Genomic DNA, 13,468 nt, shown 5'->3' with positions numbered 1-13,468 from the left:
GGTTGGTTAAACTGTGTTTTCCAAGAAGCTATGTTGAAGGCCTAGCCCCATACTTGTGAATGCAACTGTATTTGGAAATAGGGTCTCTGCAGATGTCCTCAAGCTAAGGTGATGTCACACCGGATGAGGGTGGGCCAAATCCAATGACTAGTGTCCTTATAAGAAAAGAGAAATTTGGACAGAGAGACACAGGTGGCCTTAGGAAACGAATACAGTTGGTGATAGATTCTGGATATGCTCATCTTCCCAACTAGAACCATGGGCTCCTAGAAGTAGGGCCTGTGGTAATCCTGATTTCCTTGGCCCCAGCACAATATTAACACAGAATAGATGCTCAACATGTTTTGGCCAAATGAGGGAACATACTTGGGAATCAACCTTCTTTTGCTTTTAGGTCAGTGGATCCCAAGAAGGGTTCACTTCTCTGAGTGATCAAGCTTAGGAATGAGGTGGAGTGAGAGCGGTTTTGCATCAAAATAATGACTTAGGGAAGACAAAGGGTAAAATCGAAGTTGGAAAAGATGTGTCAAAAACCTTGTAGGTGGATTGTAAGAAAAAGTGGAGGCCAAGGCTGGGGTTGGAGTGTTTTGAATATCTTGGACTGCATTTTGAAACAATGGGTGATGATCAGGCCCCGGAAGGCGATGCTGTACTAGACTGAGGAGTTAAGGGTAGAGTGGGGAAGAGGAGACCAACAGAACAAGCCAACGATAAGGCTAGATTGGCGTTTGGGGGGAGATGATAATAAATGATCCCGAAGGCAAACCACGTGAGTTTAAATTTTATAAAATGTGACAAGGATTGTGGTAGCAAGTCCTTATGTGGCAGAAACAGGACAAAAACATGGGCAGCTGCCAAACTGAAGGCCTGAGAAGAAAGAGCATCAAGATGGCCAGGGCACTGCTAAGGATATCTCCAGGAAGGGACATCGTGGGGACCAGCAGGGAGCTGAGGAACACAGGAGGTAAAGTCTCTTATGGGGCACTGCAGTTGGTTGTTGTGTGGGAGGGAGAGGGCTGTCACTTGGTGTGCACCATCCGCTTACCTCTGGGCTCAGGGAAGATGATGTGTTTGTCATCCCTGATGAATGAGTCTGGCTTCTGTTTTTAGAAACCTTTGGAATATATTCTACAACTTCCCTCAATAACTCATTTTAGCCTTTAATGGGTCTCCAGGCCAGGAGAATCTTCCTCCCATCCAAAACAGCAATTCCTCACTAGAGAAGCACATTTGCCCGTCTCATTCTTTCCTGAGCTGAGATGAAGAGTAAGGTGTGGTTACTATTTCCTGTTGTGAATCCTTCATACACGGGAGGACTAGTTCCCAGCCCCTGCTTCTCCTCTCCAACAAAACAAAACAAAACAAAACAAAACAAAACAAAACAAAACAAAACAAAAGATTTTGGTTTATTTAAGGTTTTCTCATGGGGCCATTAATTATCTCTGTGGTTCTTCCCTAGTCTCTTTCTTGGGTGTTTCGTTGGCCATGGAGTACCAAACTGGGCATTGAGAGATGAAGGGAAGTATAGCAGGATAAATGGAGACTGCAGAGTCAGACCTAGGTTTTAATAGCAGCTTCCCTGCTATTAAATATGTTATAAATCTAACAGTGTTTATTTCCTGGAGGATACTATGATTGTCCACAATAAGTCTTAATTACTTGTATAAAGAAAAGTTTTTAAATAAATTGTACATATATTTTTATAAAAACATATTATCACAAATATTTAAAAATATGTGTATCAGGGATCCCTGGGTGGCGCAGCGGTTTGGCGCCTGCCTTTGGCCCAGGGCGCGATCCTGGAGACCCGGGATTGAATCCCACGTCGGGCTTCCGGTGCATGGAGCCTGCTTCTCCCTCTGCCTGTGTCTCTGCCTCTCTCTCTCTCACTGTGTGCCTATCATAAATAAATAAAAAAAAAATTAAAAAAAAAATATGTGTATCAAGTAAACTGCTGAAATATATCAAAAAGGTAATACTGTGTTTCTGAGTGATGGCACTATGTGTGATTGGTTTCTTCTTTAACTTTTTTTTTTTTTAGATTTTATTTATTCATTCATGAGAAATACATAGAGAGAGGCAGAGACATAGGCAGAGGGAGATGCAGGCTCCATGCAGGGAGCCCAATGTGGGACTCCATCCCAGGACCCCAGGATCACGTCTATGCTCAACCATTGAGCAACCCAGGCATCCCTCTTCTTTAACTTTTCTGAACTTTACAAATCATTTACAATGATATTTCAATGTATTATGTAATCATACTTTATGATATAGTACTAAATTATATAATGATAAATGCATTGAAAAAATTTTATCAAGATAAATGAAGAGGAAAAAAAAGCACATTGTATATTGCTGTATTGATGACTCATGTCCTATGACCAATAGATATTTATCTATCCCTTTCAGAGCATCACCATATCTTAGTGTTTTTAAGGCTTCTGAGTCACCTAAGATGACTATTATTTGATGTAGGATCTATCTTTGTAATAATGTAAATATTAAAAATAATAGTAATAATTAATATCAATGTGCCAAGCCTTTGTACTAAGCACTTTGAATGCATTGCTTCATTGAAGATTCGAGATAATTCTATGGTACTTAGGTAAGGTACTTGTAGTAGGGAGAATAATGTCCTGAAAATGTCCATGTTCGAATGCTTGGAAGCTGTGAATATGTTCATTTATATGGCAAAAGGCAATTAAAGTTGAAGGTGGAATTGAAATGGTCAGTCAGCTGACCTTGAGATAGGGAGATGATCCTGAATTATCTGAGTGGGTCCAGTATAATCACAAGGGTCCATTTAAGTGGAAGAGGGAGGCAGAAGGAGATTGTGAGACGGATGCCATGTAGAGAAAGACTCGATAGGCCATTGCTGGCTTTAAAGAAAGAAGGGGCCCCCAGACAACCTCTAGATGCAAGAAAAGGTAAGGAAATGGATTTTCCCCTGGAGCCCCCAGAAAGGAATGCAGCCCTGAGGATACGCTGATTTTTAACCCAGTGAGACCTATTTCAGATTTCTGACCTCCAGAACTACAATATAATAAATTAGTGTAGTGATGTGCTATAGCATCCATAGGAAACAAACAAAAAAAAGTTATTATATCCCAATTTTATAGGTGAGCAGACTAAGGCTTAGAAAAGTAACTTGATTAAGGTCACATATAAGTGGTTATGACAACACCAGCATTTGAATCCAGGTTGTCTGGTGATAGCACCTGTACCCTAGGGCACCTGGCCTCACTGGAGCCCCAGATGTTTGTCCAGCATCGGCCAGAATATTAAAATCTGAAAATGCTCTCATCAGTAGCCCCCTATACTTAAGATGGCTCTAAGTAGTAGAACTGATGTCCTGTATTTAGTGGTCCTTCCAGCCATTTTCCTCATTGATTTGTCAGACCAAATTACTTAATTCCTCCTTAATGAGAAATACTTTTTAAATATTTGAGGTCAGTAATCACTTCTCCCTAAGTCTTTTCTTCTCTGGGTGAAACAATCCCTGATTCAGTCTTTTCCTTAAAAGAAGACATTAAATTCCAGCACTTTCTTGACCTCTTCCTTCTGGAAAGCATCCACACTGTCACACCCATTTGAGGACCAGCCAGTTCTTAACCTTACTTTGAGTTTCTTCCATGAGCTTATCATGCTGACCTAAACCCTTCTGAACTTGATTATATATTACACCTTGAGCTCTTTGACGGAAATATTTCTAAAAATCAGTAAATACTGATAATTTTTGGATTATCTGGTTTTTTTTTAAAGGTTTTATTTATTTATTCATGAGAGACACAGAGAGAGGCAGAGACATAGGCAGAGGGAGAAGCAGGCTCCCTGTGGGGAGCCGATGCAGGACTCAATCCCAGGACCCCGGGATCACACCCTGAGACCTGAGCCAAAAGCAGATGCTCAACCCCTGAGCCACACAGGTGCCCCTGGATTATCTGTCCTAAATATGTGAAAATATAGCTTGTTTCCAAGTTCCTTTTGATATTATCACAAACTAATTCCACTCTTTATCGACAGGAATCCTACCTTTCTTGTTTTAGTCTGGCAGGGGCTAGAAGAAAAGGCCTGTTAAGCTACAATAAGGAACTGTTTTGGCAAACGAGCAACTTTGTAAGGAGCCTCGAGATATCATAGGCTCCTTGTGTGTACCAGTCTGAGAAGCTGTGCTACCTGTTCTAATGGACTGGGGGGCCAGAAGGAAAATGAAGCAAATGTCAAGAGCCAATGTGATTTTGGAGCACCTGGATGGCTCAGTCGGTTAAGCACCCGACTCCTAATTTTGGCTGAGGTCATGATGTCAGGGTCACAAGATCAAGCCCTGCATTTGGCTCTGTGCTCAGTGCTAAGTCTGCCAGAGATTCTCTCCTCTTCTCCTTCTATCCGCCCCCCCTACACGCACACACACACACACACTCTCTCTCTCTCTCTCTTTCTCAAATAAATAAATCTTTAAAAAAAAAAGTCAATGTGATTTTATCATATTATTAAAATACTATGAATCTTTAGGATAGAGAGACCTGCACACAAATATTAGTAACAGCCTCCTAAAATTTTCAATCTAAATGATCCATGTTGCTGTTCCCTTGTGTCTGCAAATAATCAAGGGCTGACTGTAAACAAAGAAGACAGCCAAGAAAAACCCCTGAACTTATGCAGTTGCATAATGATGAATGTTTGGTGAAAAAAACATGAACCCATATTTCATTCATTTAACTCCCTGAATCTCTTCCAAGAAGGGGTAGGGAGGGTGGCAGATAAACATTTGTGTGGGCTAGTATATAAACATTCCAGTAATTAAGTAGGCTGCTCTGTCAGAACTGACTTGAAGAGTCAAAGGTACTTGAACACAAAACATGAGGTTTGCATTTCCTTTTTAAATACCTACAGGAGTAAGAATAAAAATAGAAATGCCACAATCAACTTCATTTGGGGCTTTTCTGAATCCCAAATGTTTGAAAAAATAGTTTGATATATTGAGGGAAACAGGTGCAGACAGTTTGGACCCTCTGGGTACTGAGGGCAGGTCTCTCGAGGGTGCCAAGTATTAGGGAGGAGCAAAACTCAACTCAGGGCACAGAATGACACCTCCAATGGTGAGGATTTTAACCCTGCTTCGTTCGTCTGCTGCTGTTGTATCTTTATGCTTTGGGAAAGTCAAACAGTCTGGGCTGTAACACTAGGCTACCTCAAAGGGCTCCTGGAAAGAATAACTTAGAATGGTTTCATTTTTAGATTATAAAAAACAAAGAAAATCTTATGTAAATGGTGATAAAGTCTATGCTTGTGACTGCAGAACATAGTACAGGCATTCAAGAGGGGAGGCCCTTTGATTTCCAGAATTGTATGATTTGAGCTTTACCGGCTTCTATTTTGCCTCCCACAGAACATTGCTGTGTTCATCTAAGTAAAGTAAGAGAAGAGGTGCTCAGTGGGTGAGGGTAGAGTCAATATGAATGAAGAGTCGTTACATTTTGTGTCTGACTGACCTTGACCATCCCCCTACCCACCAACAGTACACTCCTTGCCTCCAGCTGGTAAACCCCTAGGTATCCGTTGAGCCCATGGCTCCTGTCCTGTGACTCCACCTTACTCACTCTTACCTGTTCCTCCTGCTACCATGTCAGCTGGGGTCCCAGACAGCTATCTCTAGCCTTGGCTTGGCATTTGGACTTAGAATCTCAGGTATTCAGACCCCAGATCTCTGCCTCTGGCTTTAATGGGCATTTTCTCTGTAGCTCCAGTTCTATGGAATCCAAATCCATCCCGGCTAATTGATGCCATACTCTCACCCCTTCGGAGAGGGATTTAGATAGATTCAGTGTATCACAGATGTGGTTGCTTCCACTTTTAGTTGTCCTCCAACTTTTCAGTTCCAGGGCCATGCCAATAAAGCAAAGACTTCATGATGACTGAATCCCACTAGCCACTCTATCAGAAAAGCCTGTCACTGGCAATTTAAGGCAATGCTTTCCTCATGCTAGTTATTCAGCAACACTCAACAACAGATGTTTATTGATTGCCTACCGTGTGCCATGAACTTATACATGATCTCATTATACTTATAGCAACCTTGCAGGATTTTCAGGGGAGGAAGCAAAGGATTAAAGAGATTAAGTAACTTGCCCAAGGTCACACAGCTAGTAAGTGGCAGAGCCAACTTTGAATGCCAACTTAGACTATACCCTGCTGCCTCATTCTATAAATAACTGTTAAGTGCTTAGTTATTTGCAAGATGTATTTCCAACCTCTTAAGGTCTCATGCTACATTAGGGCTTCTGGGGGAACCCCTCATCAATTACTCCACGGGCCTGATTCCAAGAAAGCTAACACTCCAGAGTCTATTAATTACCCAAGAGCTTTGGGGAAAGGTGGTCAGCTTTTGGTAGGAATGAGGTACGGTTTCGGTCCCTTTGAAGTGCCTAACAGGAAGTATCTTGCCTTAGCCTAAACTGCTGAGGGACATATTCAAGTGGATGGCACTCAACAGGTTTGGAATAACACATTCCTCAAGTGCTCTGAGTTTCTGAGCAACAACGAAAAAATTCCATAGTTAGGCTTCTCTTTCTGGACATTCAACCACAGTGACTTTGGAATTTGGTAGCTTCCATGTATATATTCCATATATTAAAAAAGTTCTTCACAGAGAGTTAATCCAAAAACTCCACAGAGGACTGGTTCTTAGCTAGCTGGAAGACTTCAGTGGTGTCATCAGCTCATCTGCTAATACTGACGACTGCCTGTTTGAGGGACTGATCATCCCTTCCCTCCTCCAGAGCTAAAGCCCTCTTTCCTCCATAATCTTATCTTTATTGCAAACTTCCCCCCGCGAGCCCTGGCGAATGTGAGGTTTTTTTTTTTTTTTTTTTTTTAAATAAATTCCTTCCTCTTTGCCAGGGCCAGCTTATGGAAGAAACATGCATAGATGCAAGGAGCCCCCCTTAGGAGGGCTCTGTACTTGGTTTAATTAATGCTCTACTGTCGTAGACTTGAAATTCTTAATAGTTTTGTTCAAAGGGCCCTACATTTTAACATTGCACAAATCATAAATTCGGTCCTGCTCTGTGCTTAGACACTGGGATAGGGAGAAGAGTCATACCACACAAGTTAAGAGTGGGTAGTGTACCTGTGGTCTCCCTTTGGAACTCAGCAGGCATTTTCCCACAGAGATAATCCATAAAGATGGGTAGACTTGATAAAAGCTCTACTCTTCTTAGCCTCAATATTTTCATCTCCAAAATGGAGACAGCAGCACTTGCCCTTGCATGTGATTGTGAGCATTGCAGCGGCCCATGTATGTAGTACCCATCAGAGTGTTTGATACACAATAGGCATTTGATAAATGAAATCCATGGGAGACAGCAGGGGCAGAAAACTGAGTTTGAACTCTGGAGGAGTTCGGAGCTAGCTTAGAATCATATCAGCTCTGGTGTTTGAAAAGATGTATGACTTCAGTTAAGTGACTTGGCTTCTCGCAGCCTCAGCGTCTTTATCTATAAAACGCCTTTATCTAATATTTATCTTGTAGAGTGATCTTGAGATTTCGAAACTATAATGTATTTAACGAACCTAGTTTATCCCCTGGCACCTAGTAAGAGCTCAAAAAATAACAGTTCTCAGGATGGTTCCTTTGTAACATTATTTCTAAACAATTCATTTATAAGTGATGTAGGGATACAGCCATTAATAAGTGTCTTATACTATCCAACTTCTTTTACGCTGTATGACCTACAAAATGGAACCCCCTCATATGTGCAAATCACTTTGTAAAAAATATTTGAAGATTATTCTTCCTTCTTTGCTTGACTGTGAATTCCCTGAAGGCAGGAATCAGGTCTTATTTATCCTTGTAGCCTAGAACACCTTCTAACACATGTTAGACTCGCAGCTGAGTTAAATCTGTCTTCTGCTGTTTATGCCAACAACAAGATGATAATTTTTCATAATATTTCTAAATTAGCAATTATTAGCCTGTCAATGATTATGAAGTAGAATGTACCCAAAATAGCCCTATCTCTGCCATTAAAGGCCTTTTTGTCCTTGCCCATCACACTTGGCTCATGTTCCTGCATTCTTGGGTGTGATTTTTAATCTATTAGCAAAGCTATTCCACTAGGGAACAGAACTCAGTTTCGAACAACCAATCACCTTCTCTGGCAACAACCTGTGTAGAGAAGCCACTGGAGGAAGAATTTCCTAAAAGCCCAACCAAACCCCAAGGTTCCTTTTAGGATTCAAGGCGGCCTCAGAATTGTGACCTTTAACTATGAGAGGGCTTTGGGTCCCTGCAAGAGCCTTCTGATCGTTATGGACTTTCTCTCCAGAAAAAGATAGTCAATGTCTTCTATACAATTTCAAGGTGTTCTCAGAGTTTCTGCAGCCCTTGTACCTCAGGTTAAGAATTCTTGTTAGACTAGCCCAGAAAACTGAATGAGCGATGTGAAAGATTCAAGTTTCCTGATAAATTCTAGCCCTGATTAGTTACACTCCCTTGTTCAAAGCAAAGCAAAACAAAACAGTTACGACTCCCTAGATTTAACCTCAGAATTACCCCAGAGGGCCCAGTGTGGCACCTTCACTGTAAGAACATCCAGCCAAGCAGTGACTACTCTCTGGAAAACCTAAGTGCAGCCGAGTAAAACGAAGCCTTGTTTAATAATATCGTTTACATTTCCAAATCCCGGGTATCAAGCTTTCTTCCTATCCCTTGTGGCCCTTCCTAAGTTTAGCCGTTGGTGTAATGGTGTAACCATGGCAACAACCACCTGCCTATTTAAAACCATCTCCAAAGCTAAATAAGGAAGCCTGGAAAAAAATGGCTGCTCGCCTGCCTCTCAGTGGACAAACTGGGCACTCATGAGTATTTTCAACATGAGCAAGCAGGCAGGGTGGAAGCAGCATGGACTCAAAGTTCTTACTAGGAAGGGGTCTAGGACCTTGTGAAACAGGACCCATTTCTATGTCACTAGGTCTCCACTTACTTGCAGGCACACGGATTTGTGTGTAAATCCAGATTTACACACAAATCCGTGTGCCTGTCATGCCAGGCGACCTACTACCTTGACCTCGACCAGGGGAAGGGTGGGCCCTGAACTGCAGAATAGTCTTATTAATAGAACTAGGAAAGTGGAAGGAAAAACAGTCACCAGATCATCGTGAAATGCACAATTGCAACTCTTCTTCTCACCGAGGGAGGTATCTTTCTAATTATATTTAATCATGTGGACAATTGACAGTTACTCTCTTCATGTCATATGTTGACCTGTCTATTGATCTTTGGGATATGGAGAAATTTCTCCCTCCTTCTGCTTTCTCATTCTCTACCTACTATAGAGGTTTTGCTTCTTCCCTGCCAAAAGACCAGCACGGCTTGCTCTTCCCCAAGCATCCTGCTTTCTCTCACTCATTGTTATCCTTTTATAGTTGGTTCCTTCTCTCTGGGCTGCCCTTCTCTTTTTGTCAACCTGAAAAATACATACTTGTTTTCCATGTCTCGGCATCTCTATAGATAGAAGCCCTTCCATACCAAATTCCATGTCCTTGCTTTGTGTTCCCATAAGTCAGCTTGATTCGTACCACTGAACACAAGTCACTCTGCATATCTCCCTTCTGGTCTGCACCACCGGACTGCGAGCCCCTACACATGTCTGTCCAAAACACCTACAGAACAGTGCCTGGCACAGAGTATGTTTTCAAAAGCTAGTGTTGAATGAATGAATGAGCAGAACCCTTATGGATTTCACAAGCATATGGCATCTTAACAAGTATGTGTGCATGAGTATGCATAAGGGCCCCCCTGTGAATAGAGTGCCTAAAAGGTCTACAATGGGTGGAAGAGAAGAAATAATTTAGCGTGTATGTGAGAGTGACAAAGGATGTACAAGAAGGGTCAGCTGATTACAGTAAGAGTGGGGGGTGAACACATACCTGTTAATAGTGATTTGTGAGTGTGCATGGGCTGTGTGTGCGAGCCTGATGGAATATGCCTGGCACAGAAGACCCACCCTAAGAAGATGAGTTTAGCTAGTAGATTCCACAGATCTCAGATCGCTTTTCCTGAAGCTGAAGAATGTTACGATAGGACTTTTTACCCCTGTTAACCTCCTAGGTGGCGGTGAGGGGTGGTGGATATTGTCAGGGGAAAGGAGTAGGAATGAAAATGATGGCACTCTTTGGGGGTGTGAGGCTTTAAATAAATGTCTTCCGACAATACTGGACCTCTGCTCTGAAGAGAATCCTATGGGCTATATAAGTCACTCCCTGAGGCTAAGTCTGCATTCCTCCCCCCCACCTGCTGGAGGGTGGGGTGGGATCCAATGGTCATCTTGAAATGGTACAACACAGAGGAAAAGGGATGGAAATCAAAGAGAAGGGAAAAAAAAAAAAAAAGGAAAGAAGAATGGAGAAAGGTATTTTAGCAGTCCCGGGGTAGCTATATGCCAGTCACAACTCACTTCTCGCATATTCCCTCCCACCAGCAAGAAGGATTTAGTTTTGCTTGCAAAAAATCTGGTTTTCTCTCTCGTGTTTTTGGACCTAACGTCCAGGCTTCACACAGGGGCTGAGGCTGGGACTTGGGGGGCTCCTGGTGTCCCAGCCCCTGCAGGGGCCTCCCTCTGCTGCCCTCTGCTGTTGGGGGGGGGACACAGAGGCGACGCCCTCTCTGCCCTCCTGGCCCGGCCTACCCCCTCCACCCCTCCTCCCCTGCTGCCACCCCCTCCCTTCCAGAGAGGCTGAGGCCCCTGCCATGCAGCCTGCTCCTCCCCACAGAAATTCCAGGGGGCCGAGGCTGCAGCAGCTTTCCATCTGGAGAAAGCGGCCAAGCCCCAGGAGGGGGTTCCAGCTAGCCAGGCGCAGGTCCCCACCCCTCCAGGCGGGCACAGCGCGCCCTCCCTGCCCGCCCGCAGTCCCTCCCTCTTCACAGCATCCTCTGCGAGGGGACAGGCGGCCAGGCTGCCGCAGGTTTCTGACACCGTTTTCTGCTTGGAAATGGAAACCCTCCTTCCGGCAACGTGGCAGGAAAGCCAAGTCCCTGGGTGGCCGGGCCAAGAACGTTCGGGTGAGAGCAGGTGGAGGCTGCGGTGTGGTTGGCTGGGGGGGGTGGGGGGGTGGAGGGCAGTGCAGGGCTGGAGGGGGGCTGCAGCTTCATGGCACTCTTACCTGCTGTTGAATTTTTCAGGGTGTTTCTCTCTCATCACGTGGAATCTGTGTGCGATGGAAGCATCCTGAAAGGGAAGGAGAAGAAAGCGGCCGCCTGATGAGTGGTCATGACCATGCAGTGCGTACAGAAAAGCAGCACACGGGCTCCCACTGCAATCCCCCAGACCTTGAGAATCCATGTCACAGGGGAGGCTCCCACAAAGGGGCAACACTAGGTCCAAGGTCAGGGGCTACAGAGATTGTAGAGCCTAGACCAGTCCACCCTTCGCAGTTTTCACTCTCGACCACAGTTCAGGGTGAATGAAGGGGACAAGCCACTGCCCTTTGAGGAGCGAGAGGGTGTCTGGGTGTGGGGGCAGTTATAGTACAGAAGCCCGTGCGTGGGGCTGAGTGTGAATTTCTGGAAATGCCTTGCCATATTAACTCTTTTTTAAAAAAATACTTTTTATTTTGGAATATTTTAAGACTCACAAGAAGTTGCAAAAATAGTACAGAGAGTTCCTGTATCCCTTTCACCCAGCTTCCCCCAATAACATCTTATGTAACTATGCTACACTGTCAAAACCAGAACACTGACTTTGGTAGATGCGGTTATATATTAATTCTAATAATCCATAGCAATAGAAATTATTAGTAGCATTGAATAACATGCTTAGTAGGTATTAAAAATATATTTAAACTCCTGGCTTCTTTTCCCTGATCTCCACAGAAAGGACTTTCCCCAAAGTCAAGAAGAGTCTCACTGCCACCTTCTATGGACACTCTGCTGTCCTCTTATTTGCACACCCCTAGCTGCACTATTGACCACCTGCTCCTCAGAACTCACGATTGGGAAGGCTTCCAGGACACCATGCTTCTGAGTTTTGCATCCTCTGACCAGAACTTCTCCGCCCTGAGTCCCATCTGCAGCCTACACTCCATGTCATGGACCATCTCGAGTTCTCATACTTACTCCTAGTGTGTAATGTCTCTATAATGTTGATCTCTAGAATCATCTCTGAGCTTCAGACCTAACACTGAGCTCATCTACTCATCTTTCCTCCTCACACTTGGTCTTTCACCCTCATTAATGGTCTCATTTTCCAGCAGAAGAACGAATTGCGTCCCTTCACTGCTCAGGCCTCATGTCAGCACGTTGGGTGCAGGTGGTGGGTTTTAGAAATAAACAGGAGAATTGGGCTGGGGGGGCCGGGGATGGGGGGAGATGACACAGAAACAAGGGAGCTGAGTCAGAAATATGCAGGAAAAAAGCTACAGAAACTCATTTACTAGACTATTTGGCTAAGAGAGAACTGACATTCCATCTCAGTGAATGCTTATTAATTCTGTTTCTCGGTATGGACTCACAAAAGAAATTTTCTGAATGTTATCATTATTACTTTTTTAACATTAGGAGGTAGAGTTCAGTGGAGCAGCTTTTATTGAGCATGTGCTGTGTATGGGAGTAAAACCAGGGTAATGGTGGGAGACAGAAAGTCCAGGTGCAAGTTAGGGAGCAAAGGGGGGCTTCTATCATACTTGAACTTGGCAGAGGAGCAAACCCAGCGAGCAGTCCACTGCAGAGGCAAGCCGAGGCTATGAGCTTTTTTTGTGATTGGCGAACACTCCTTGCTGAAATAGCCTTTTGGGAATTTGACATTTAAATTCTAGTTATTGATTGTTTTGTTTTTTCTTTAAGACACATGGAGAGTTGAAGGTCTTGGTCAGGGCCCCCTGTGGACACATGGTGGGAGACTTGCAGCATCTCCCCGAGGCCTCACCCCGGGTGGCTTCTCCAGGCAGCAGGCCTTCATTTTCCCTCCCTCACTCTGAGCAAGTTTCAGTGAACACTCTGAAAAAGATTCATGTGACATCTGTCAAATGCTTCTCTAGAATTCAAGAAAACATTCCATCTACTTGTGTTCCTTGGAAGCACTAATTTTCTTCTGTCAGGAGAAAAGAAAAGAAAGAAAGAGGAGGAGAGCGAAAAGCCATCACATGTTGCCTGGCATGATTTATGCTTTGCGACCTCCCCCCACCCCCAGGACTGTTGTGACTGGCTCCTGGTTTTCTTATTTTCGGGGCTATGGGCACAGGCTCCCTCCCTCCATACAGTTCTGATTATCCTCGTTGTTGTTTTTTTAAACTAGGTTTTGCCAAGCTTCTTTTCACAAAGACCAGCCTTTACAATATTGCTAGTTAAGCATGGGGTTCCAATGTAATCTCCCCACAAATACATAAAGTAGCAAGGGAGAGCTGAGCAGGTCCTTTGCTGTTTGGTCTTGAAAAGGCGATGCTGATAAATACTTCAACTCTGACCACAGTT

At 43.8% G+C, this 13,468-nt stretch overlaps 1 protein-coding gene across 10 annotated transcripts in view; it reads right to left on the bottom strand.

The window, feature by feature from the left end:
• The window catches only part of DGKG (diacylglycerol kinase gamma), a 206,759-nt gene that overhangs the window by 86,592 nt on the left and 106,699 nt on the right, over positions 1–13,468 (bottom strand). For all 10 annotated transcript variants that reach the window (XR_005984256.1, XR_005984257.1, XR_005984253.1 and 7 more), the window contains one exon: positions 11,164–11,228. Coding sequence is in view for 2 of the 10 variants with exons in the window: in XM_041731892.1 (XP_041587826.1) it covers positions 11,164–11,228 (65 nt within the window). In the remaining 8 variants the exon portion in view is untranslated. The remainder of the gene's footprint in view (positions 1–11,163; positions 11,229–13,468) is intronic.

Source organism: Vulpes lagopus, chromosome 17 (genome assembly GCF_018345385.1).
Source record: "Vulpes lagopus strain Blue_001 chromosome 17, ASM1834538v1, whole genome shotgun sequence".
Classification (NCBI taxonomy): Eukaryota; Metazoa; Chordata; class Mammalia; order Carnivora; family Canidae; genus Vulpes; species Vulpes lagopus.
The sequence above is the reverse complement of the archived record's forward strand: the minus strand, read 5'-3'. Positions and strand labels throughout refer to the sequence as shown.